At 51.8% G+C, this 26,812-nt stretch overlaps 4 protein-coding genes across 6 annotated transcripts in view; 2 read left to right on the top strand and 2 right to left on the bottom strand.

Moving 5' to 3' along the window:
• The window catches only part of LOC144593030 (SWI/SNF-related matrix-associated actin-dependent regulator of chromatin subfamily D member 3-like), a 17,079-nt gene extending 14,026 nt beyond the window's left edge, over positions 1-3,053 (bottom strand). Inside the window, exon 1 of the mRNA XM_078398443.1 lies at positions 3,021-3,053. Within this exon, the coding sequence (XP_078254569.1) occupies positions 3,021-3,053 (33 nt within the window). The remainder of the gene's footprint in view (positions 1-3,020) is intronic.
• Positions 3,054-5,282: 2,229 nt separating this feature from the next.
• Positions 5,283-7,597, top strand: LOC144592834 (histone H2B-like). 3 transcript variants are annotated; one of them, XR_013547179.1, is made up of 2 exons: positions 5,283-5,583; positions 7,361-7,497. XR_013547179.1 is itself a non-coding variant. In XM_078397968.1 (2 exons), exons 1-2 carry the CDS (start codon positions 6,251-6,253, stop codon positions 7,595-7,597), a joined length of 357 nt encoding a protein of 118 aa, XP_078254094.1. The 3 variants fall into 3 exon arrangements, 1 of the variants encoding a protein (XP_078254094.1); XR_013547180.1 differs by having other exon boundaries at positions 5,283-5,483; positions 7,361-7,476; XM_078397968.1 differs by lacking the exon at positions 5,283-5,583 and adding an exon at positions 6,251-6,370 and having other exon boundaries at positions 7,361-7,597.
• A 2,602-nt stretch (positions 7,598-10,199) lies between these two features.
• Positions 10,200-17,828, bottom strand: LOC144593031 (uncharacterized). Its single transcript, XM_078398444.1, has 4 exons — positions 17,734-17,828; positions 16,676-17,258; positions 10,793-11,240; positions 10,200-10,204 (listed from the first exon to the last, which is right to left on the bottom strand). Exons 1-4 carry the CDS (start codon positions 17,826-17,828, stop codon positions 10,200-10,202), a joined length of 1,131 nt encoding a protein of 376 aa, XP_078254570.1.
• Positions 17,829-20,465: 2,637 nt separating this feature from the next.
• LOC144593032 (acid-sensing ion channel 3-like) overlaps positions 20,466-26,812 on the top strand; it is a 10,761-nt gene continuing 4,414 nt past the window's right edge. The window contains exons 1-2 of the mRNA XM_078398445.1: positions 20,466-21,086; positions 26,626-26,780. Of these exons, the coding sequence (XP_078254571.1) occupies positions 20,574-21,086; positions 26,626-26,780 (668 nt within the window). The 5' untranslated portion in view covers positions 20,466-20,573. The remainder of the gene's footprint in view (positions 21,087-26,625; positions 26,781-26,812) is intronic.

Consider the following 26,812-nt stretch of genomic DNA (forward strand, 5'->3'; position numbering starts at 1 on the left):
AGAGATTTGAAGGTGCTCGACATCGATGTGGAGTCCTGGGAGAGCCTTGCATCTGACCGTACAAGGTGGAGAGGTACCCTGAACCAGCATCTCAAAACGGGGGAAGAGAAACTGATGAACGTAGCGGCAGAAAAGCGGGCACGCAGAAAGGAGCGCAGTAACTTCAACAAACCAGAGACCACACACAAATGTGACCTTTGCAACAGAGACTGTCACTCCCACATTGGTCTCTTCAGCCACAAGCGACGCTGCTCTAGCCGAGGTGTGGAGCAAGCAGCCAACTAGGATGCATAACCTAAGGTCATCCATGACCGAGGGGGCCTAAGAAGATACAAAAACCTGGAGTAACTCAGTGGGACAGGCAGCATCTCTGGAGGGAAGGAACGGGTGACATTTCGGGTCGAGACCCTTCTTCAGACTGGTTAGGGATAAGGGAAACGAGAGATATAGATGATGATGTGGACAGATAAAGAACAATGAATGAAAGATATGCAAAAAAGTAATGATGATAAAGGAAACAGGCCATTGTTAGCTGTTTGTTGGGTGAAAACGAGAAGCTAGTGCGACTTGGGTGGAGAAGGGATAGAGGGAGCGGGAATGCCGGGGCTACCTGAAGTGAGAGAGATATCAATTTTTATACCACTGGGCTGTAAGCTGCTGAAGCGAAATATGAGATGTTGCTCCTCCAATTTGCGTTTCGCCTCTCTCTAACAATGGAAGAGACCTAGGACAGAAAGGTCAGGTCTGTGTGGGAATGGGAAGGAGTACATAAACATACATACATATTAAAAATTAACAATAATAGTGCAAAAATGCCACCGTGTTTATGTAGTTCACAGCTTTTTGGAGGTTGTTGTGTTTAATAGTCTGACAGCTTTATGGAAGAAGCTGTTCTTGAACCTGGACGTTATAGTTTACAGGCTCCTGTACATTCTTCCCGATGGCAGGGGTGAAAATGAGAGCGTGGCCAGGGTGGTATGGGTCTCTAATGATGCTGGCTGCCTTTTTGAGGCAGTGTCTCCTGTAAATCTCTTCGATGGTGGACCAGAGTCGAGAGTGTTATGGTCATTCCCAAAAGAGAACAATGAAATTGACCTACGGGACAGGCAGCATCACTGGAGATAACCCGCTCCTTCTCTCCAGAGATGCTGCCTGTCCCGCTGAGTTACTCCTGCATTTTGTGTCTATCTTTGATTTAAACCAGCATCTGCAGTTCTTTCCTACACAATGAAATTCACCTATTCCTTTTCTCCACAGATGATGCCTGACTGGCTGTGTTACTTCAGTATTTTGTGTCCTTCTTCAATCAAATTCTTACTTTTGAAATGAAATTAAAAAGAGTCTCTTTTTTGCTGTAAACCAGCATCTATAGTTCCTTTTTATTGCAATGAAATTCTTATGTGTAGCAGCAGAACAGATATGTAAACACAGTACTCTGTAAACACCATAATAAACAGCAAAAAAATCAGTAGAAATATGTATAAAAAAAGCCAAATAATAATAGTGCAAAGACACAAACAATATCCCAAGGTCAAAAGAAGGGTTTCAACCCGAAACGTCACCTATTCCTTTTATGGAATAGCACGGTGGCGCAGCAGGTCGAGCCACTGCCTTACAGAGACCCAGGTTCAATCCTGACTACAGGCGCTGTCTGTACTGAGTTTGTACATTCTCTGTGACTGCATTGGTTTTCTCCGGGTGCTCTGGTTTCTTCCCACACTCCAAAGACATACAGGTATGTAGGTTAATTGGCTTCAGTAAAAATTGTAAATTGTCCCTAGTGTGTAGGATAGTGTCAGCGTGATCGCTGGTCAGGGTGGACTCGATGGACCGAAGGGCCTGTTTCCGCGCTTTATCTCCAAAGTCTAAAGCTGCTCCTGAACACTGCAATAATAACAATAAAAACAATAACATAAGACGCTGCAGATGCTGGAATTTTGAATGAAACACAAAATGCTGGAGTAACTCAGCGGGTCAGGCAGCATCTGTGGAGAGAATGGACAGACAACATTTCGGGTCAGGACCCTTCCTCAGACTGATTTCATAAAAACATAGAACAGCACCGCACATGAACAGGCCCTTCAGCCCACAATGTTGATGCCGAACGTGATACATAGCTAAACTAATCTCCTCTGCCAGCATGTGATCCATATCCCTCCATTTCCTGCATATCCATGTGCCGGTCCAAAAGCCTTTTAAACATCACTATTGTATCTGCCTCCACCATCACCCCTGGCAGTGTGTAAAATCACTTGCACTGAGCATCTCCATTAACGTTTCTCCCTCTCAAAGCTTTGCCCATTAGTCTTTGGCATTTCCACCCTGGGATAAACGTTCTGACTGTCTACCCTATCCTGAAAAGATCAAGCCAGCAGTGTTGTCATACATACAGGCAATGGAACAATGAAATTTTTATCTGCTGCAACTATACAGGTACATTAACGCAATGACAACAGATAAATATATAATAACCAATACAATATATCAATAATTGTAATACCAGGTAACTACAATAATGCAAAAACCAAAGTCCGTGGTGCAACCAATAGACAATAGGTGCAGGGGGAGGCCATTCGGCCCTTCGAGCCAGCACAGCCATTCAATGTGATCATGGCTGATCATTCTCAATCAGTACCCCGTTCCTGCCTTCTCCCCATACCCCCTGACTCCGCTATCCTTAAGAGCTCTATCCAGCTCTTTCTTGAATGCATTCAGAGAATTGGCCTCCACTGCCTTCTGAGGCAGAGAATTCCACAGATTCACAACTCTCTGACTGAAAAAGTTTTTCCTCATCTCAGTTCTAAATGGCCTACCCCTTATTCTTAAACTGTGGCCCCTTGTTCTGTACTCCCCCAACATTGGGAACATGTTTCCTGCCCTAACGTGTCCAACCCCTTAATAAACAGTCAGTCCGTAGAAGATTACAGTCCGTCCAAACACACAGTCCGTAGAAGATTACAGTTGCTGAGGTTAGTGTTGTGCAGTTTTCAAGGGTTGTTGGGAAGAAGCTGTTCTTGAACCTGGAGGTCGTGGTTCTCGAGCCCCTGTACCATCTTCCTGATGGTAGCAGCGAGATGAGAGCATGACCAGGGGATGGCGTGGGTCTTTGATGATGCTGGCTGCCTTTTTGAGGTAGTGCCTCCTGTAGATCCCTTCGGTGGTAGGAAGGTCAGCACCTGTGATGGACCGGGCAGTGTTCAACACTCTCTGTAATCTCCTTTGTTCCTGTGAATTCGAATTACTGAACCAAGCTGTGATGCAACCGGTCAGTGTGTCTACTGTACGTAAACCTGTAGAAATTAGAGTATATGCCATCATATTGGTGCTGTCTGTGTGGAGTTTGCACATTCTCCCTTGGACTGCACAGGTTTCCTCTGGGTGCTCTGGTTTCTCACCACATCCCAGCAACATGCTGGTTGGTGGTTGCCCCCGGTGTGTGGGTGAGTACCGGAATCTGGATGGACTAAATGGGAATGTGGGGAGAATAAAATTGGGATTGACAGAAAATTGTTCTACATTGCAGCTCGTTGGTCAGCATGAACTCATTGGGCCAAATGGCCTGCATCCCTGCTGCATGACTCTATAAGCAGTCATGTAATGGGGTACATGGGTCATGTAAAGCATCCAGCATTCACGTAATACATTACATGAATGCTGGATGCTGGAATCTTGAGCAAAATGCGTTTATAAAATTATGAGAGGCATAGATAGGGTAGACGGTCAGAACCTTTTTCCCAGGGTGGAAACGTCCAACACCAGAGGGCATAACTGTAAGGTGAGAGGGGCAATGTTTAATGGAGATGTGTGGGGAAGAGGGTGGCGGGTGCCTGGAACACGCTGCCTGGGGTGGTGGTGGAGGCAGGTAGGAATGTGGTGTTTAAGAGGATTCTAGATAGAAGTGCAGGGAATAGAAGGAAATGGAACATGTACAGGCAGATGAAATCAGTTTAACTTGTGCCTCATGTTCGGCAAGGATATCATGGGCTGAAGGAACCGTTCCTGTGGTGTACTGTTCGAAGTTCTAAAACATAAAGCTCTGGAGGAACTCAGCGGGTTAGGCAGCATCTATGGAGGGACAGACAGATGATGTTTTGGGTCAGAACCCTTCTTCTGATTAATGTATAACAGATTACTAAACAGGTTCACTGGAGTTTCAGATTATTTCTGTGGTGTGGTCCATTTTTAAAAACATTACAGACTTTCTTTGATTCCTCGATGCCATTTGGAATGATCCTGGATCAACTTTAGACTTCAGAGATACAGCGTGGAAACAGGTCGTTCGGCCCACTCGAGTCTGTGCCAACCAGCAATCACCCCGTACACTAGCACTATCCTACACACTAGGGACAATTTACAATTTTACCGAAGCCAATGAACCTACAAACCTGTACATCTTTGGAATGAGGGAGGAAACCGGAGAAAACCCACGTCGTCACAGGGAGAACATACAAACTCCCTACGGACAGCATCGGTAGTCAGGATCGAACCTGGGTCTCTGGCGCTGTGAGGCAGCAGCTCTACTGCTGCGCCATCATGCTGCCCATTAACGATTACACTAGGAACTGCAGTTGTAAAGCACAAAGTACTGGATGAATTCAGCAGATCCATCAGCATCTGTACGTTCTCTCTGTGACGACGTGGGGTTTCTTCGGTTTCCTCCCACATTCCAAAGATGTACAGGTTTGTAGGTTAATTGGCTCAGGTAAAATTGTAAATTGTCCCTAGTGTGTGTAGGATAGTGCTAGTGTACGGGGTGATTGCTGGTTGGCTGATTCTTTTGAATTTTCTCTGGGTGCTCCAGATTCCTGTCACATCCCAAAGGCGTGCGGATTTGTAGATTAATTGGCCCTCTGTAAATTGCCCCCCAGTGCGTAGAGAGTGGATGAGAAAGTGGGATAACATAGATCCACTGTGATCGATGGTCGTCGTGGACTCCGTGGGCCTAAGGGTCTGTTTCCATGCTGTATTTCTAAACCAAACTTAACATTTCCTCCATAAATCCTGCCTGGCCCACTGGGTGCCTCCAACACTTTATGTTTTTTTCATAGAGACATACAATGCCGAAATAGGACCTTTTCACTCTACCGGGTGGCGCTGTAAGTGGCAGCCTCACCAACATTCCAGACTGTGATGGAAGTCTCATCCCTTTCTCCTTTAGTTGTTTTTAGTCTGTTTTATTTGTATGTTTTAGTGTTTCTTTAGTTTTGTATTATGGGGGGGGGTTGGGGGAAACTTTTAAAATCTCTTCCCTCGAAGGAGATGTGACTTTTTCCGTATCGTATCTCCCTCCGTCCGCGCTGTGGCCTTGACACAGTGGAGCTGGTGGTCCCTTCGTTGGGGATCGACTTATGGAGCTCCAACTGCAGGAGCTTCGACCCGCCCCTGATCGCGGGAGCCTCGATCGCCCTGTTGCGTTGCGGGAGCTTCGATCGCCCCAGCTACGGATGTTTTGATCGCCCCGACCGTGGGAGAAAAGGAGGAAGGTAAAAGCTATTCGCCTTCCATCACGGTCTGGAATGTGAGGTCGCCGAAAAACAAGATGGATGTGCTGGCTGCGCTGGTTGGGACTCGGATGGGATTGCCGTGAGTGCAGTGATCTCGGTGTTTGTGGGGACATGGTGCCATGAGAACATCCTGGTGTCTGGTGCAAGTGTGAACAGCTCTTTGACTGTTCGGGCGGACAGGGACTGCAGAGAGAGTGACAGACAGAGGTCGGTACAACTCTGGTCACATCACGGTGAAGAAGCGTGTGTGTGGCCCGGACATTGAACCGATAATCTTTATGTAGTTTTGTATCTTGTTGCTTTTTTGGTATGACTGTATAGTAAATCAACTGTCACTGTTCCTCGGTACACGACAATAAAGGACCATTGAACCACAACTCAGTACAGGCAATAATAATCATAATGACATGATTCATGCCACATCACATGGGGAGGGACCCATTCCTCATGCAGTCACCAGAGTTATGTTTCTTGCTTCACCCATTCTGTTCTCCACGAGGCTCCCGCCCTGACCAACTCTATCCAGCTCAGGGAAGTCCATGGGCCAGGTTAGTGAATGAACAATTGCAATTGATGAGCAATAACCTTCAGTTGGGCCCTGTTGGGTGTGTGATTGGATGGAGATGGAGGCAATTGGCTAAACAAGCAGGGAGAGCAGTGGATGTATTTAATGGTGTGGGTTGGGCAGTGTGTTTGTTGTTGGGGTGAGAGGGTCTTGGTTATTCACTGCTCTGGGGCTAAACATCATGGTCAATGAACCAGTGAAGAAGAAGGCAGGAGCTCCCAAGGGAAACAAGAAGGTGACCAAACGCAAGCCCAGGAGGAAAGAGAGCTACTCTGTCTACATCTACAAGGTCCTCAAACAGGTAACATTTGCCTCCTCTCTCCCTCATCCCAGGGCAGAGGGGCTTAACCTAAGCAAAACAAAGTGCTGCAGGAACTCTGTGGGGCAGGCAGCATCTGTGGAGGGAATGGGCATGTGATGTTTCAGGTTGGAATCCTTCTTCAGAGATTTTACCTGGATCACTCATAAGTTCATAAGTCATAGGACCAGAATTAGGCTATTTGACACATGGAGTCTACTCTGATATTCAATCAGGGCTGATCTATCTGTCCCTCTCAACCCCATTTTCTGCCTGCTCTGCATAACACCTGACAGATGTAGTAATCAAGGTTGAGATCTTTGTCAGGACTGGTATGAGTGTCACTGCATCTTCTGATGGCTGAGGTTGGAACCAGGGCTCTCCTGAGGTATCTGGAGCTTTGAAGTGTGGGGGAGGAGACTGCTGGTCGGATGCTGCCCCAACCCATGGGACCACGGAGGGTGGGCTAGTTGTGTCTACCTGGGGAGATATCTGTGGATTGTTGAGGTGGGAAGAGGTAGTCTCTCCTTGTGGGGGGATAGACAATAGAAAATAGGTGCAGGATGGGTTGAGACATGTCTGAGTGGGGGTAGGGGAGGGATCTCTGGGCAGAGGGTCACCCTCCTCCTCCCTGAGGTCCACCCTGACACAGTCATCTGGGGTGGTGGGACGATGCGGGGAGGAGACAAGTATTCTGACCCCCCTCTCTTTCCCTAGATGCACCATAACATGGGCATTGAGGGCTGGGTGATGGGACAGGGAGGGGTGGGTGGGAGATGGCATGTCTGGGTGGGGGGGACCAGGTGAGGAGTAGATGTCTGCTCCCCCCCTCCCCTTCTGTCCCCCAGGTTCACCCAGACACAGGCTCTGGGTGATGGCAGGGGTGTTTGTCTGGGGTGGTGGGATGGTTTGGGGGGGTGGGGGGTGGGGTGGGCGATGTTTGAGTGGTGAGGGAGGAGACCTGTGCTCTGATGCTCCCCCCTCTCCCCCCAGGTTCACCCCGACACTGGCATCTCCAGCAAGGCCATGAGCATCATGAACTCGTTTGTGAACGATGTGTTTGACCGGATAGCGGGCGAGGCATCGCGCCTGACGCAGTATAACCACCGCTCCACCATCACATCCCGTGAGGTGCAGACGGCCGTGCACCTGCAGCTGCCCGGAGAGCTGGCCAAACACGCCGTGTCTGAGGGCACCAAAGCTGTCACCAAGTACACCAGCTCCAAGTAGGGCGGGCACCATGCCCTACCACCTCAATAAAGGGGAAACCTTGCCTGTGTGTGTGTGCACTGTGTCGGGGGAGGATGGGGGTGGGTGGAGGGGGATATCGATGGTCACACCCACACCACTGCCAGACCCCCTCCCTGGGGGCAATCATTCACCCCCTCAATGCCCTTCATCCAGGCATCGAGCCGAGGAAGAGTCATGGCCACACAGCAGGGAAACAGCTCTTCAGACCAAATTGCCCAAGTTGGCACACTGGTCAAGTTCCATTTGCCCACATTTAGTTTATTGTCATGTGCACCAAGGTACAGTGAAAAGCTTTTTTATTGCGTGGTATCCAGACAGCAGAAAGACTATACATGATTACAACCAAGCTGTTCAGTGTAGATGCAGGAGAAAGAGAATAATGTTTAGTGTATGATAAAGTTTGATTAAAGATAATCCGAGGGTCTCCAATGAGGTAGATGGTAGGTCGCGACTGCTCTCGAGCTAGTGATAGGGTGGTTCAGTTGCCTGATAACAGCTGGGAAGAAACTGTCCCTGAATCTGGAGGAGACGAAATGTGTAGGAAGGAATGAGATGAGGTATGTGTTTTCACACTTCTGTAACTCTTGCCTGATGGGAGAGGTGGAGTGACTGACTGGTCCTCGATTATGCTGCTGGCCTTGCTGAGGCAGCATGAAGTGTAGATGGAGTCAATGGAAGGGAGATTGGTCTGGGCTACGTCCACACTGCAATTTCTTGCGATCTTGGATGGAGCTGTTCCCAAACCATGCTGTGATGTATCCTGATAAAATACTTTCAATGGCGCATCTGTAGAAGTTGGTGAGAGTTGTTGGGGTTATGCTGAACTTCCTAAGCCTTCTAAGGAAGTAGCAGTGTTGGTGTGCTTTCTTGGCCATTGCTTCAATGTGGCTGGTGCAGGATAAGTTGCTGGCGATATTTACTCCGAGGAACTTGAAGCTCTCAACCATCTCTACTTCAGTGCCGTCAATATAAATACATTTTATACACCTATCAGGTCTCCCTTCAAATTCTGGCGTTCCAGAGAAAATGATTTTGTCCAACCTCTCCTTTTAGCTAATGCCCTCTAATCCAAGTAGCAGTCATAGAGTGTGGAAAGAGACCCTTCGGCCCAAATTGCCCATGCAGACCAACATGTCCCATCTACATGTCCCACCTGCCTGCATTTGGCCCTTATTTCTATAAACCTATCTTATACATGTACCTGTCTAAATGTTTCTTAGATGTTGTGATAGTAACTGCCTCTTCCAGCAGCTTGTTCCATACACCCACTGCCCTATGTGTGGGAAAGATTGCCCCTCTGGTTCCTATGAAATCTTTTCCCTCCTCACCTGAAACCTATGTCCTCTCGTTCTGGATTCTGCGTCTGTCTGATCTATTCCCCTCATGAATTTATACGATCACCCCTCATCCTCCTGCATTCCAAGGAATAATCCTAGTTTGCTCAACCTCTCCCTATAGCACAGGCCTTTGAGTCCTAGCAGCATCCTGGTAAATCTTCTCTACATCCTTTCCAGATTGATGAAATCTTTCCTCTAACATGGTGCTCAGAATTGAACACGCTACTCTAATTCTGATGAAATGGCTGCAGCATCAGACCCGTTTCCTGCTCCTTAGACCTGGAATGCCTTTTGTCTCCAGCTGTCAATAGCTAGGCAGGTATTTGGGTTAAAATGTCTGGTTCCCTGCATTCAACAGCTGCCAACACCATCCTTGCGTCTAACTCTGTCCTTGCCTCTCTCCTCAAGAGTTGAGTGGCTGGGATGTCCCACCTGGTCCTGTCTGTGCTGAGGCTGGCAGATGTTGGGTGTCTCTGGGTGATTCCAGGTAGGGTTTGAAGCACAGTCCACCAGAGGTCAGTGTTGAGCAGATGGTGGTCCCACAGTGATGGTCAGCATGGCACAGTGAAGGCGTTGGACTATTGGCTGATACACTTGTCTGCTCACCATCCTCTCCAGAGACGGTTGCACAACACAGAAACAGGCCCTTCGGCCCATCTCAACTGTGCCGACTATAATTCCTATCTACACTAATTGCATTTGCCCAGGTTAGACTCATCCCTACGCTCCTCTCTGATCCAACTACATCAAAATTCCTTTAAAATGTTATTGTTCCCACTTACAGTTCATTCCATATACCCACCATCCTCACTCATAGAGTCATACAGTGTGGAAACATGCCCTTCGGCCCAACTTGCCAACACTGACAACATGCCCCATCTACGCTTATTCCACCTGCCCCCCCCTCCCCCCCACCCTATCCCTATTTCCTCTGGTTCTTGATTTTCCCGACTTGGGGAAAGATAATATGTCTATACCCGATCCATTCCTCATGATTTTGTACACCTCTAAGATCACTCTCCATCCTCATGCGCTCCAAGGAATAGAGTCCTAGCCTGCCCTATCTCTCCTGGTAGCTCAGGCTCTTGAGTCCTGGCAACATCCTCATCAATCTTTACTGCACCCTTTCCATCTAGACAACATCTTTCCCATAACATGATGACCAAAACTGAACACAATACTCTAAGTGTGGCCTCACCAACGTCTTGTATAATACATGACCTCCCAACTTCTATACTTAATACTCAGACTGATGAAGACCAATGGGCATCAAAAGAATAAAGCATGAAACATTAAGAATACAACATAGTTTAAACATGTGAGTGAAATAAACCAGAGCAAAAAGAGACTACAGGCTTTTGGTTATTGAGTAGAGCTACTACTCGCGGGGCAAAAAAGCTGTTTTTATGTCTGGCTGTGGCGGCTTTGACAGTCCGGAGTTGCTTCCAGAGGGAAGTGCTTCAAAGAGTTTGTGGCCAGGGTGAGAGGGGTCAGAGATGATCTTGCCTGCTCGCTTCCTGGCCCTTGCAGTGTACAGTTTGTCAATGGGGGGGGGGGGGGGAGGTTGCAGCCAACAACCTTCTCAGCTGATTGAACGATTCGTTGCAGTCTCCGGATGTCGTGCTTGGTGGCTGAGTCAAACCAGACCGTGATGGAGAAGGTGTGGACAGACTCAATGATAGCAGTATAGAATTGGACCATCATTGCCTGTGGCAGATTGTGTTTCCTCAGCTGCCGCAGGAAGTACATCCTCTGTTGGGCCTTTTTGACTGTGGAGTCAATGGTGGCCCCCCATTTAAGTTCCCTGGAGATGATGGTTCCAAGGAACTTAAATGACTCCACAGATGTGACTGTAGTGTTGTTGATGGTGATTTGGGGGGGGGGGGGGGGGGGGGGAGACAGGGAGCGTTCCTAAAGTCCACAATCAGTTCCACTGTCTTAAGAGCAATGAGCTGTAGGTTGTTACGAAGGCACCAGGACGCCAGCTGTGTCACTTCCCATCTGTAGGCAGATTCCTCCCCATCCTGGATCAGTCCAATCAGGGTAGTGTCATCCGCAAACTTGAGAAGCTTGACAGAGGAGTCCGTGGAGGTGCAGTCATTGGTGCAGAGAGAGTAAAGGAGAGGGGAGAGTACGCAGCCTTGCGGTGCTCCTATGCTGAGGGTCTGCGGGTCCGAGATGTGCTTTCCCAGCCTCACATGCTGCTTCCTGTCTGCCAGGAAGTTGATGGTCCACTGACAGAGGGGTTCAGGTACAGTCAACTGGGAGTGTTGCATCCAACTGATCTGTAGAAAGGCACATGGATATGCATGGATATGGATGGATATGGAACGATATGGAACATGTGCAGGCAGGAGAGAATAGTTTTACTTGGCATCATGTTCGGCTCAGACATTGTGGGCTGAAGGGCCTGTTCCCATTCTGGATTTATAATGGGAAAGAAGGAAATGGCAGAACAGTTAAACGAGTACTTTGGTTCTGTCTTCACTAAGGAAGACACAATCTCCTGGAAATATGAGGGAACCGAGGATCCAGTGGGAGGGAGGAACGGAAGGGAATCCACATTAGTCAGGAAATGGTGTTCCGTAAACTCTTGGGACTGAAGGCAGATAAATCCCCAGACCCTGATGGTCTGCATCCCAAAGTACTCAAGGAGATGGCCCAAGAAATCGTGGGTGCATTGGTGATCATTTTCCAATGTTCTCTCAACTCTGGCTACCCTCCAGTCTGCAGGAACTGATCCAATGTAGCCCCACTTTTTTTAAAAGGAGGGAGAGAGAAAGCAGGGAATTATAGACCAGTTAGCCTTATATCGGTAGTGGGGAAGATGCTCGAGTCGATTGTTAAAGTAGTGCATTTGGAAAGCAGTGACGGGATTGATCAAAGTCAGCATGGATTTATGAAGGGGAAATCAGGCTTGACTAATCTTCTGGAATTTTTTGAGGATGTAACATGTAGAATGGATAAGGGAGAGCCAGTAAATGTGGTGTGTCTGGACTTTCAAAAAAAGCCTTTGACAAGGTCCCACATGAGATTAGTGTGCAAAATTAGGGCGCATTGTATTGGGGGTAGGGTATTGACATGGATAGAGAACTGGTTGGAAGACAGGAAGCAAAGAGTAGGAATTAACTGGTCCTTTTCAGAATGGCAGGCAGTGACTAGTGGGGTGCCGCAAGGCTCAGTGCTGGGACCCCAGTTATTTACAATATATATTAACGATTTAGATGAGGGAACTAAATGTGACCTCTCCAAGTTTGCAGATGAGACAAAGCTGGGTGGCAGTGTGTGCTGGAAGGAGGATGCTATGAGGCTGCAGGGTGACTTGGATAGGTTGGGTGAGGGGCAGATGCAGTATAATGTGGATAAATGTGAGGTTATCCACTTTGCTGGAAAGAACAGGAAGGCAAATTATTATTTGAATGGTGTCAGATTAGGAAAAGGGGAGGTGAAACGAGATCTGGGTTATCTTGTACATCAGTCACTGAAAGTAAGCATGCAGGTAAAGCAGGCAGTGACGAAAGCTAATGGCATGTTGGCCTTCATTGCGAGAGGATTTGAGTTTGGGAGCAAGGAGGTCTTACTGCAGTTGTACAGGGCCCTGGTGGGACTGCATCTAGACTATTGTGTGCAATTTTGGACTCCTAATTTGAGTAAGGACATTATTGCTATTGAGGGAGTGCAAAGTAGGTTCACCTGGTTAATTCCCGGGATGGCGGGCAGACATATGATGAAAGAATGGGTCGACTGGGCTTGTATTCACTGGAATTTTGAAGGATGAGGGGATCATATAGATACATATAAAGTTCTTCAAGGATTGGACAGTCTAGATGCAGGAAAAATGTTCCCGATGTTGGGGGAGTCCAGAACTAGGGGTCACAGTTTAAGAATAAGAGGTAGGCCATTAAGGACTGAGATGAGAAAAAAAACTCTTCACCCAGAGAGTTGCGAATCTGTGGAATTCTCTGCCACAGAAGGCAGTGGAGACCAATTCACTGGATGTTTTCAAGAGAGAGTTAGATTTGGTTAAAGGGATATGGGGGGGAAAAGCAGGAATGGGGTACTGATTTTAGATGATCAGCCATGATCATATTGAATGGCGGGTGCTGGCTCGAAGGGCCGAATGGCCTGCTCCTACACTTATTTTTCGATGTTTCTACTGTTCTATGTTCAGTAAACACCGGGTGATGCCGCACAATGGCAGCCTCACTGACAGTCTATATTGTCCTTTTCTTCTTTTGTCGTTTTTAGTTTGTTGTTAAATGTCTGTTCCCGTGTATGTGGGAGGTGGGGGAAACCTTTTAAAATCTCTTTCCTCGACGGAGATGCAACCTTTCCCATATCGTATCTCTGTATCGTATCTCTGCGGTCTAACATCGAGGAGCTGGCGGCCTCTTGTTGGGGATCGACCTTGGGAGCTCCAACCACAGGGGCCTGCGGACTTAACATCGTGAAGCTTGTGGTCCCTTGGTTAGGGACCGACTGCGGGAGCTCTAAGCTTCGATCGTCGGCTGCGGGAGCTTCGATCGCTCCGACTGCAGATGGTTCGACTACCCCTTTCGCGGGAGAAAAGGAGGAAAGAAGATGAGACTTTATTGCCTTCCATCTTAGTGCGCTGTGGTGGACTTTTATGTAGTTGTGTGTCCTGCTGCTTTTTTGGTATGACTGTATGGCAAATCAAATTCCTTGTATGTTCTTACATACTTGGCGAATAATTTCTTTGTATCTTGTATCTTGTAAAAGTGACGACTCAAGTGGACAGTGTGGGTTGGCATGCTGGCCTTCATTGGGAAGGGGACTGAGTACAAAGGTTGGGACATCATGGTGCAGCTGTACAAGTCGTTGGTGAGGCCACACTGGGAGTATTGTGTGCAGTTCTGGTCACCCAGCTACAGGAAGGATGTCATTAAGTTTGAAAGGGTGCAGAAGAGATTCACCAGGATGTTACCTGGGCTTGAGTTATATGGAGAGGTTGGATAGGCTGGGACTTTTTGCTTTGGAGTGTAGGAGGCTGAGGGGTGACCTTAATGAGGTGTACCAGACCACGAGGGGCATGGATAAATTGGGCGCTCAATCTCTTTCCCAGTGTAGAGGATTCTAAACCTAGAGGGCGCAGGCTTAAGTTGAATGGGGGGGAGATTTTTCATTCAAAGTGTAGTCCATACCTGGAATGGGCTGCCAGAGGAAGCTGTAGAAGCAGGTACAATGGTGACTTTTGGAGTACATTTGGACAGGCAGATGTCACAATGGTGACATTTGGAAGGATTTAGTGGGTTAAGGGGCCAAATGCTGACAAAAGGGACTAACCCAGAAAGCGAACAGTTGGCATGGAGGTTGGGGGGGGGGGGGGGAAGAGAGGAGCCTGTTTCTGTGCTGTACAGCTCTATGACATCTTAAAAAAAACATTGGACTGGCACATGGATGGGGAGGCTGGGGGATACAGGGTAAAGACGGGCAGATGGGACTACCATAGATGGGTATCTTGGTCGGCTTGAATGTGTTGGTCAAAAATCCCATTTCCGTGGTGTATGACTCTCTGACCGATAAAATGAGAGATCTAGACACTAGTTAACCACAGGCACAAGCCTGTGTTCCTGGTTTGGAAACTCCTTCACAGACACATGATGCAGAGAGAGGGATGGAAGGAGTCAGTCTCACCAACAAAGACACATAGCTACATGCAAATTCACACTTACGTACACAGAAAGAAATACACACGTACACAGACATTTGCTCATACACTCACACACGCAAAGATACTCGTGCGTATTACATAGAGACTCACACACATCAAGTCACGTACCCACTTACCCACATTCTCTCCTTACAACCCCTCCCTTCCTCCCTCAGGCCCTGACACTTTCTAACTGATGTGGCCTCAGATGGTCAGGTTAGGCCCGACCTTAAACACTCCGATACAAGACTGAATCGTAATAAACCAGGGCAGCAACACGATCCCAACAACATTGGTGTCTGTGGGGTTATGTCTATGTGAGATGTATGTGTTTGAGCGATTGTGTGAGAGCGTGTCTGTATCTATCTATGCATGTTGTGTTGGTGTGTCAGAATATGTGTTAACATGTCTGGATGTGTTGGTGTGCCAGTGTGTGTGTGTTGGTCTGTGTTGTGTTGGTGTATGTGTGTTAGTGTGTCGGGGTGTATGTTGGTGTGTCATTGTTAGTGTGTCAGTGCGTGAGTTAGTGTATCTGTGTTAGTGTCGGTGCGTGTGTTAGTGTCGGTGCGTGTGTTAGTGTCGGTGCGTGTGTTAGTCTCTGTATGCTAGTTAGGGCATCGATGTTTGTTTTGGGGTGTGTGATAGTGTGTGTGTGTTACCTTGGTGTGTGTGTTAGTGTTAGTGTGTTGGTGTGCACTGCCCTTTGTCTGTCTATAGGGCTGTGTTGGTTTGAATGCAGGAGCCAGTCTGTGCAGGTTAATGGTGCGTGAAGGGGTATTGTGTGATTATCAGTGTACACGGATGTGCATGCACGTTGTATGTGCGCATGCATGTGTTTTGTACATGTATATTTGCGTGTGCATGTGGCGGAGTCTGCATGTGGAAGTGATGTGTGTGTGAGGATTGTGTGCTAGAGAGAGAGTGAGTGGCGGTGGGTCGTCTTGTGTCTGGCTGCACCTGTGTCTGAACGTGTGTCTGGCTTCATCTCCCTCTCTCTCTTTCTCTGCCCCCTCGCCCTCCCTCTCCCACTCCCCCAGCTCCATCACCCGGCGCCGGGGCCGCCGCTCCTGTTCGGGGAAGGGAAGGGAAGGCTGGGGATGATATCGGCCCGGAGCGGCACATCGCCAGGTTACTGACGAGAGGGGTGGGGGGAGGCGAGGAGTCGGTCCGTCCGCCCCCGGCACCGGGCGGAGGGGAGGAAGATCTGAGGCAGGGAGGGGGAGGGAGGGAGAGGGGGCACATTGGAAGGGGGAGGAAATAGAGGGAGAGCAGTTAGTGAGGGAGGGGGAGACTTGTGAAGAGGTTCGGGAGGGAGGGGAGGCAAGAGGGGAGATAGGGAGGGGGGCGAGGAGGGGGGGGGGCAGCGCCGGAGGGAGACGGAGAGGGGGCATCGGGGGGAGGGGGGGGGGAGGATGGGAAGGGGCTGAGGGAGGGAGGGGGTCAGGAGAGGAGGGGGGGGGGGGGGGGAGGAAGGGGCGCTCTTGGGGAGAACGCTCCGGAAGGAGGGGGAGATCGGAGGGAGGGATTGAGGGAAAATCAGAGGAAGGGGGGTTCAGGAGACGGAGGAAGGAAGGGGCGCTCGGGTGAGAGAGTGAGTGAGGAAGGGAATGAGGAAAGAAGGGAGAGAGGGAAGAGTGTGAGTGGGGGGGGGGAGGGGGTGAGTGAGTGAGGGAGGGAGGAAGGAAGGTAAGGGGGGAGTGAGGGGAAGGGGGAGTGAGGGAGGAAGGTAAGGAGGTGAGTGGGGGAGGGAGTGGGGGGAAGGTAAGGGGGGGAGTGAGAGGGAGAGGTACGGACGCTGCTACTCCCGGAGCGGTGATGGGGCCGGGGATAGGGTCGGGGCCGGTGATGGGGTCGGTGTCGGGGCCGGTCGGGGTCGGGGTCGGGGCTGGCCCACCGTCCCTGGTCACCTTTGCCCGGGGTTGCAGTCTCCACGGGCTGGGTCGGGCAGTGAGTGGCCACCCGGGTCCCAGGCGTTGGTTGTGGGCGCTGTCACTGGCGACGGCGGCGGGATTGCTGGCGGCGTTGGGCACTGAGCGCCTGTCCCGTTACCTGCACTTCCCGCACCTGAGCCGCCGCCAGTGGGTGACGGCTGCCAACCTCACCTTCCCCGCCGTCACCCTCTGCAACTTCAACCCGCTGCGCCTGTCCCGGCTCCGCCGCAACGACCTGTTCCACGCCGGAGAGATGTTGGATCTGCTGGAGCTTCCCCGCGACCACCGGCCCCGAGACCACCGGCCCCGCGACCACCGGCCCCGCGACCACCGGCCCCGGGCCCCCGCCGCCCTGCGCCGCCTCGCAGACTTCAGCCGCTTCCAGCCTCAGCCCTTCAGCCTGGCCGAGCTGGCCGACCGCGCCGGGCACTGTCTGCAGGACATGCTGCTCATGTGCAGCTTCCGCGGCCACCCCTGCTCTCACCGCAACTTCAGCACCGTGAGTAACGCCAGCGCCCGTGCAGCGCCCGTGCAACCCCCCCCCGTGCAGCCCCCCCGTGCAGCACCGTGAGTAACGCCAGCACCCGTGCAGCGCCCGTGCAACCCCCCCGTGCAGCACCGTGAGTAACGCCAGCACCCGTGCAGCACCGTGAGTAACGCCAGCACCCGTGCAGCCCCCCGTGCAGCACCGTGAGTAACGCCTGCACCCGTGCAGCCCCCCCGTGCAGCACCGTGAGTAACGCCAGCACCCGTGCAGCACCGTGAGTAACGCCTGCACCCGTGCAGCCCCCCGCGCAGCACCGTGAGTAACGCCAGCACCCGTGCAGCACCGTGAGTAACGCCTGCACCCGTGCAGCCCCCCGCGCAGCACCGTGAGTAACGCCAGCACCCGTGCAGCCCCCCGTGCAGCAGCGTGAGTAACGCCAGCACCCGTGCAGCACCGTGAGTAACGCCTGCACCCGTGCAGCCCCACGTGCAGCACCGTGAGTAACGCCTGTACCCGTGCACCACCGTAAGTAACGCCAGCGCCCGTGCCAGACGATTTGGACCGGCGATTCATCTCCTGCGCCCGTGCAGCCCCGTGATGCATCTCCTGCACCAGTGCAGCCCAGTGAAGGTCCCGGCTGCAGATCTTGTGCACCCTGCAAGTGCATTTCATGCACCCCTGCATCTCACCGGTGCATTTCCAACACCCTGCCCTGCATCTCCTGCAGCCGGGTGCTGTATTTCTGAGAAGCTGCATATCCCGCGCGGCTGGGGACACTCTGCATCCCATCGCTGCATCACGTGCATCCCGCCATTGCATCCGCTGCATCTCCTGCATCCCACCAATGCATCCGCTGCACCCTCGTCCAGGGCCGTCTTTACAGCATTATGGCCCCCGGGCAAAGCAGTGTACTGGGCCCCTACGACAACTACTCCCACTCTGCCTCCTCCCCCACCCCCCTTTCCCTACCAGCTCTCCCCCCCCCCCCCCCCCCCCCCGTCGTGCCGGCGAAAAGCACTTACCGAAAAGCACTTAGCGATGGACTTGGGGCGCTACATTGTTGCGAAAAGTACTTACAGATCGCTGTGAGAAGCACTTAGGGATGGAAAAGCAAAGCACTTAGGGAGCTAATTGTTGCGAAACAGATCGCTGTGAGAAGCACTTAGGGATGGAAAATGTTGCAAAAAAAACACTTGGGGACCGAAAATGTTGCGAAAAAAGCACTTATTGAACCTACATTTTTAAAGTAGTATTTATTTATTGCAAGTCACTTAACATACACAGATCAGCATGGGGCCCCTATGCTCGTGGGGCCCCGGGCAAGTGCCCATCAGGCCCATGCGTTAAGACGACCCTGCCCTCATCTCCTGCCGGCCACCTTTGCATCCTGCAACCTCGTATCTCACCACAGCATCTCCTGCACCTTGTTGCAGGGTATCCTGCACCCCACCGCTGCACTTCGCGCAGACCCGCAGCTCAAACATGTGGCATGGCATCATTGTACTTCGCCCTTCGTGCCCGACCCTGCTGCAAACCCACAACTCACCCCTGCAGCCATGCATGGCACCACTGCATCTCCACGCTGCATGGCTCCCCCACCCGGATCCACAGACCTTCGTGAGCCGAGCTCCCGCCCGCCGATCCACCCGAGTGTGGCGGGACGGCTGCATGGGTGCCTTGTGTCTAACCGCAGCTCGACGCATGTGTCAGTAAGTTAGCAATGCACTGCTCTGAGACTGGAGTTTAACACCCACTCTGACACCCGAATGTAATTGAATTAATTAAATAACCTTGGAATATAAAAGACAATTCGAGACACTAGGAACTGCAGATGCTGGAACCCTGGGCAAAATACAAAGTGCTGGAGGTTCACAGCGAGTCAAGCAGCACCTGGGGAAGGGATGGACACGATTCTTCAGATCGGGACCCATCTTCAGACTGATGGAGTAAAGGGAAAGAACGCTGGAAAAGAGGTGTGGGCGGGACTCAGCCAGGTGAGTGGTAGGTGGATACAGGTGAGGGGCTGATGGGTGGAGTAAGTGACGAAATCTGGAGGTCAAAAGGATGTCAGATACGGAGAGAGGAGGTGGAGTGGGAAGTAGAGGTGGAGGGAGGGAGGGATGTGGGTGGAAGGGGATGGGGAGGGAAAAGTGGGGACTTGGGGATGAGAGATGAGTGTATGAAGTGGCAGGGTGACTGGGGTGGGGGCGATGGTGGGTGTGAGGTGGGGGTGGAGCGGAGAAAGTATTGAGAAAGTGCTGAACTCTTCACCTGTATCCACCTATCACTCACTAGGCTTTGACCCACCCCCTCCTCACTTCCAGCTTGGTTTCACCCTCCCCCACCACAATCTGTCTGAAGCCGGATCTCGTCCCGAAACGTCACCTATCCTTGTTCTCCAGAGATGCTGCCTCACCTGCTGAGTTACTCCAGCACTTTGTGTTTTTTCAAAGTGTAAAGGTGATGTGTGGGGCAGGTTTTTCTTACACAGAGGGCAGTCGAGGCCTGGAACGTGCTGCCAGTGTTGGTGGTGGAGGCAGATACGATAGTGATGTTTCAGCGGACCTTTCATTGACGCATGGATTTGCCAGGAATGGAGGCAGGTGGATCACGTGCAGACAGAGGAGACCAGTTTAACGAGGCATCATGGTCAGCACGGACATGCTGGGCCGAAGGGCCTATTCCTGTGCTGTCCCACGTTCTATGTGTTTGCCTCCCACTGAACATGTAGTTTGTCTCCTTTATCTGACCCCACCCCCTTCCCCCAGGAGACTTGATCCTGTGATCAGTCACTAGCCTGGTGAGTTACCCCCCTCGGAAACCAGAAGCCCCTCCCTCACCCACCGTGGACTCGATCTGTCCCCAACTCCCACTGCCCCCTCTCCCTCCCTCTTCCTTGCCCCCTCACTCTCTTCCCTCTCTCTCCCTCCCTCTCTTACCCCCCTCTCCCTCCCTCCCTCCCCATCTGCCTCTCACCGCCTCACTTCTCTCTCAAATCCTATCCACATCGCACATTCTCTTGCTGTTGCTGCCTGTCACAATATCTCCTCTCTTCCTCCATTGCCCTCCCACTCCCTATCATTCTCCCTTGCTCTGATTCTCTCTATCTGACCCCTCCCACTCTTCCTCCATCCTCCCTCCCCCTCCCTCACTCCACTCACCCTCTCTCCCTCCCCCTTGCGCTCCCTTTCTCCCTCCCTCCCCTTTGCTCTCTCTCTCTCTACCTTCCTCCCCTTTCCCCCCTCCCTCCGTGAAACCTCCCACTGCCAGTAACTTGAAGCCAGACTTGCAGCCTCTCTCTCTCTCTCCCACAGCTCTCCCTCTCTCTCTCCCTTTCTCTCTCCTGACGCACCCTCTGTCTCTCTCCCGGTGTGCACCCTCTCTCTCTCCCACCACACACCCTCTCTCTTGCCTACTGCACTCCTCCCTGTCTCTCCCCCTGCACGTTGCCTCCCTGCATCTGTCTTCCCGTCGGTGTGATCCCAGGATACGGCGTTCCCAGCCGGGCCAGGATAGTTGGGATTGGGAGATGGAGATGGAGGGGCGTAAATCTCCGAACCTGGTGGATTTTGCTGAGAGCAGTACCCTGCATGGTCTCAGCCACATCTTCACGTCAGGAGGCTTGAGCCTGCGCCGGCTACTGTGGCTACTGGCCTTCCTGCTGTCGCTAGGCACCTTCCTGTACCAGGTAGCCGACCGGGTGGAGTACTACACCCAGTACCATCACGTCACCACACTGGACGAGGTCGACAGTGCCAGCATGGCCTTTCCTGCTGTAACCTTCTGCAACCAGAACAGTTTCCGCAAGTCCCGCATCAGCCGCAACGACCTGTACTGGGTCGGCTCGCTGCTGGGGGTGAAGCAGAGTGACTACCCCGCCTTCCTGCGCTCGCTGGGCCAGGACGGCAGCATGGACGGGTTCTTCCCCTCTCGCACCTACGACATGACCGAGCTCTACCAGCGTACTGGGCACGAGCTCACAGAGATGCTGCTCGACTGCAGGTACCGCAGCGAGGAGTGCACAGCCGAGGACTTCTCCATTGTGAGTGCTCAGGGAGAGGGGCGGGGAGAGGGGAGAGAACGGGGGAGAGGGGCGGGGGGAGGAGAGAGAACGGGGGAGAGGGGAGAGGAGAGAGAATGGGGAGAGGGGCGGGGGGAGGAGAGAGAACGGGGGAGAGGGGAGAGGAGAGAGAACGGGGGTGAGGGGCGGGGGGAGGAGAGAGAACGGGGGAGAGGAGAGAGAACGGGGGGGGGCAGGGGGAGAGGAGAGAGAACGGGGGTGAGGGGAGGAGGAGAGAGAACAGGGGTGAGGGGAGAGAATGGGGGTGAGGGGGAGAGGAGAGAGAACGGGGAGAGGGGCGGCAGGGAGATGGGAGGAGGAGAGGAGAGAGAACGGGGGAGAGGTGTGGGGGAGAGGGTGGGGAGAGGAGAGAGAATGGGGGAGTTGGGTGGAGAGGGGAAAGACTGCGGGGAGAGGGGTGAGTGGAGAGGGGAGATGGGAAAGGAGTGAGATGAGACAGGGTGAGGGGCCAGGGGAGAGGGGCAAGAAAGAGGGGGAAGGGAAGAGGGGCAAGGTGAGAGGAGTGTGGGGCAAGCGGGAGAGGAGCGAGAGGGAGGGCAGAAAGCAGGAGGCGAGGAGCGAGAGGGGAGAGGAGAGTGGAGAGGAGCAAGAGAGCGAGTGGAGAGCAAGGGGGAGACCCACTCCCTCGCCCTGACAAACGCACGCTTGCCTTGATCGGTCGGGGCATCAAGAACATACAGCCATGTCTCAACCCCAAACGTCACCTATTTCTTTTCTCCAAAGATGCTGCCTGACCTGCTGAGTTACTCCAGCACATTGTGTCTATATTTGAGAACAAGACTCGGCCTCCAGCCTTGTGTCTGACTGTGGTTTGCAGTCCTGGTCACCCCATTACAGGAGGGAGGGGGTGCAGAGGAGGTTTACCAGGATGTTCAATAGGACACAAAGTGCTGGAGTAATTCAGCAGGTCAGGCAGCATCTCTGGATATCATGGATAGGTGACGTTTTGGGTTGGGACCCTTTTTCAGAAGCATCTTGCTAGAATGCTGCCTGATTCAGGGTGGATCAGCTACAGGGAGAGGTTGGACAGACTTGGACTGTTTTCTCTGGAACATCGGAGGTTGAGGGGAGAGACCGATTACAGTTAATGGCAAGACTTTTAACAGCATTGATGTACAGAGGGATATTGGGGTCCAAGTCCATAACCCCCTGAAAGTGGCAACACAAGGAGATAGAGTGGTAAAGAAGGTGTAATATACGGCAACTGGAAGAAGTGGTTGGACAAGCGTGGATTGTTTTCTCTGGTGTGCCGTGTTGAGGAGAGGTGTATATAAAATCACCCCCTCCCTTGTCCCCTCCCCTCACCAGTGGATGACTGGATGGTCCCAGCGACCTTGCTTTGTCTTTCCGTCTCGGATTCCCCTCCCAGGTCGATGTTGGGCTTTTGGTTTCTGCCCCCAGTCTCCTGGGAACGCTGGGCTGGATCAGGTTCTGAAACTGGAGAGTCCCCTGGCTTCCGATGATTGGAAATGCAGAGAGTGCTTCAGGGTGATCGATAACGGGGGGAGGGAGGGAGAGAAGGGAGGGAGGGAAACAGACAGACAGACAGACAGACAGGGTCAGAGACTCCCTGCAGCAACCAGCTCACCCACACGGACACACAGCATGGGAAAAACGGGACTAGGAGGGGCAGGAGTGTAGGAGATCCGGGTAGGCGCAGAGAGTTTCTTGCCCAGAATAGGGGAATCAAGAACCAGAGGACCCGGGTTTACGGTGAGAGGGAAAGATTTAATAGAAACCTGAGGGGCAACATTTTCACAGAGTGTGGTGTGTGTATGGAACGAACTGCCAGAGGAGGTAGTTGAGGCAGGTACCATCACAACATTTAAATAACATTTGGACAGGTGCATGGATAGAAAAGGTTTAGAGGGATATGGGCCAAACGCAGGTAGGTTGGACGAGTGTAGATGAAGCATGTCGGTAGCATAGGAAAGTTGGTCCGAACGGCATGTTTCCACGCTGTATGACTCAATGACCAAGGTTTATGAGATATGTCCACAAGGATGGCGCAGCTGGTAGAGCCGCTGCCTCATAGCACAAGAGTGCCAGGTTCGATCCTAACCTCCGATGCTGTCTGTGTGGAGTTTGCATGTTCTCCCTGTGACCGCTTGGGTTTCCTCCCACATCCCAAAGACGTGCAGGTTTTACGTTAATGGGCCGTTGTGACTTGTCCCTGGTGCGTAGGGAGTGGATAAGAAAGTGGGGTAACATACAACTGGTGTGGACAGGTGATTGATAGTCGGTGTGGATTTGATGGACCAAAGGGCATGTTTCAATGCCGTATCTTTTTTTAAAATGATGTCTTGAGCAGCTGTTTCAGTGGATTGGCGTATGAGTTTCCCCTGGAGAAATGTCGATGTTGTTAAGCTGGAAAGAGTGCAGGGAAGATGTACAAGGACGTTGCCAGGAATCGAGGGTCTGAGCTAGAGGGAGAGGTTGGGCAGGCTAGGACTTTATTCCTTGGTAGAGCAGGAGGCTGAGGGGTGATCTTATAGAGGTGTATAAAAACATGAGAGGAATAGATTGGGTGAATGCACAGTCTTTTACACTGGGTCGGGGTAATGAACAAGAAGACGTAGATTTAAGGTGAGAGGGGAAAGACTGAAATATGAAAATAAATATAAATATGAAATTTAATAGGAACCTTAGATGCAACCTTTTCACGCAGAATGTGATGGGTACATTGACTATGCAGACTTTATGTGGCACAAAATGTTGTTACCTCTCATGTATCTGTACACTGTGGAAGGCTTGATTGTAATCATGTATAGTCTTTCCGCTGACTGGTTAGCACACAACAAAAAAGATTCACTGTACCTCAGTACACGTGACAATAAATTAAACTAAACATGGAACGAGCTGCCAGAGGAGCTAGTTGAGGCAGGCATTATAACAACATTTAAAAGAAAACATGGATAGAAAAGGTTTAGAGGGATATAGGCCAACTGTGGGCAGGTGGGACTTGTGTAAATGGGGCATGATGGACAGCATGGGCGAGTTGGGCCAAAGGGGTTGTTTCCATGCTTTGAACCTGCCCTGCTTCTCCTTACTGCTCCTGGGGTCAGATTCATGGCCTTGGCTCCAGGTCTGTTCTCAGCTTGGCACTGGGTTTGGGAACCTGACACATCCAGCAGCGCACAGCAGGGGCGCGACCGAGCAGCTGGGGAAGCCGCTCGGCATCGCTCTCTGGTGGCATACACCAGTACTGCAGGCGGGCCCCGACTACTACAACACATCAGCACAATTCCAAAACAGTAAAAGACACGATGTGCTGGAGTAACTCAGCGGGTCAGGCAGCATCTCTGAAGAACATGGACAGGTGATGTTTCGGGTTGGGATCCTTCTTCAGACATGTGCAGGGGGGCAGGGAGAATGCTGGAAAGGAGAGGTGGTGCCAGGAGAAAGCAAGCCAGGCGAGTGATAGGTGGATACAAGTGAGGGGAAGTGATAGGCAGATGGTTATATAGATACATAGACAATATGTGCAGGAGTAGGCCATTCGGCCTTCGAGCCAGGACCGCCATTCAATGTGATCATTGCTTATCATCCACAATCAGTACCCCCGTGCCTGCCTTCTCCCCATACCCCTTGAATCTTGCTATTGAGGGGGTGCAGCGTATGTTGCAAGACTGTCGTATGTTGAAAGACTGGAGCGACTACGCTTGTATACACTGGAATTTAGAAGAATATCGAAACATATAAGATTAGTAAGTGGTTGGACACGTTAGAGGCAGGAAACATGTTCCCAATGTTGGGGGAGTCCAGAACAAGGGGCCACAGTTTAAGAATAAGGGGTAGGCCATTTAGAACAGAGATGAGGAAAAACTTTTTCAGTCAGAGAGTTGTGAATCTGTGGAATTCTCTGCCTCAGAAGGCAGTGGAGGCCAAATCTCTGAATGCATTCAAGAAAGAGCTAGATAGAGCTCTTAAGGATAGCGGAGTCAGGGGACATAGGGAGAAGGCAGGAACGGGGGTACTGATTGAGAATGATCAGCCATGATCACATTGAATGGTGGTGCTGGCTCGGGGCGCGAATGGCCTACTCCTGCCACCTATTGTCTATTGATTCCATTAGCCCCAAGAGCTCGATCTAACCCTCTTTTGAATGCATCCAGTGAATTGGCCTCCACTGCCTTCTGAGGCAGAGAATTCCACAAATTCACAACTCTGTGTGAAAACGTTTTTCCTCATTGCAGTTCTAAATGGCCTACCCCTTATTCTTAAACCGTGGCCCCTGGTTCTGGACTCTCCCAACATCGGGACAAAGGCCAGAGATGGGAAGAGGACAAATTGTTGTCAGATAAGGAGAGAAGTGGAGTGAAGTGTGAGGGCCAGGGGGAGAAGGTAGAGTCTTTGTTTGAAGAAGGGTCCTGTCCCGAAACGTTACCTATCCGTGTTCTCTATAGATGCTGCCTGACCTGCTGAGTTACTCAGCACTTTGTGTCTTTCCCTTGGTAAACCAGCATCTGCATTTGTTAGCTTCGACAAAGCTTAAAGGTGATGTTCAAGGCAACCTATTTTTACACAAAGGGTGGTGGGAGCCTAGAATGTTCTGCCGGGGGTAGCGGTGGAGGTAGATATGATGGTGGTGTTTAAGAGGCTTTCAGATAGGCACATGGATTATGCAGGGCATGGGAGTATATGGATCACGTGTAGGCAGATAGGAGTTGGTTTTGGGGTCATGTTGGGCTATGATTGTGGGGAAGGGCCCGTTCCCGTGCTGCACTGTTCTGCTGTTAACTCCCAGCACAGACTGACCTGCAATGTAATCGTTGACTCGTAGACACCAATGTAATCGGTGGCTTTTGTCCCGTTAATTGATGAATTTGCTGAAGATCAGGATAAATGCCCTCGAGTTCCTTCGTGAAAGCATGAACTCGCTATTTTTTCCAATCCATTCCATGAAACCTGAAGCGAAAAAAAGAGATTCAATTCAGCTTCTGTTCAATAAAAGGTCAGGTTAGGATGCCCCGGTCAAGTTAATAATCATCCATCACAAACAGTGTTTGCAGATGAAGAGACTTAAACCACCTCGCACCTCAGCATTGCCCCACCCCCCCCCCCCCCCCCACAGTGCGGTGCTCCCCTCCCCCCAACCCCCCCCCCCCCCCACAGTGCGGTGCTCCATCCCCACCCCCCCCACAGTGCGGTGCTCCATCCCCACCCCCCCCACAGTGCGGTGCTCCATCCCCACCCCCCCCACAGTGCGGCGCTCCCTCAGCATTGCCCCTCCCACAGTGCGGTGCTCCATCCCCACCCCCCCCACAGTGCGGTGCTCCCTCAGCATTGCCCCTCCCACAGTGCGTATCTCCCTCAGTACCGCCCCTCTCAGTGCGGTGCTCCCTCAGCATTGCCCCTCCCAAAGTGCGGCGCTCCCTCCCCGCCCCTCCCCCCACAGTGCGGCGCTCCCTCCCCGCCCCTCCCCCCACAGTGCGGCGCTCCCTCCCCGCCCCTCCCCTCCCCTCCCCTACTCTTCGTCTGACCCCTTTCTCTCCCACAGATCTTCACGCGGTATGGCAAGTGCTACACCTTTAACTCGGGCCAAGAGGGCTTCCCCCTCCTCACCACCATGAAGGGCGGCACGGGCAATGGCCTGGAGGTGATGCTCGACATCCAGCAGGACGAGTACCTGCCCGTGTGGGGCAAGACCGGTGTGTACCTGCCCCCCGGGGGGGACAGTGAGGGAG

This window comes from Rhinoraja longicauda, chromosome 4 (assembly GCF_053455715.1).
Source record: "Rhinoraja longicauda isolate Sanriku21f chromosome 4, sRhiLon1.1, whole genome shotgun sequence".
Lineage (NCBI taxonomy): Eukaryota > Metazoa > Chordata > Chondrichthyes > Rajiformes > Arhynchobatidae > Rhinoraja > Rhinoraja longicauda.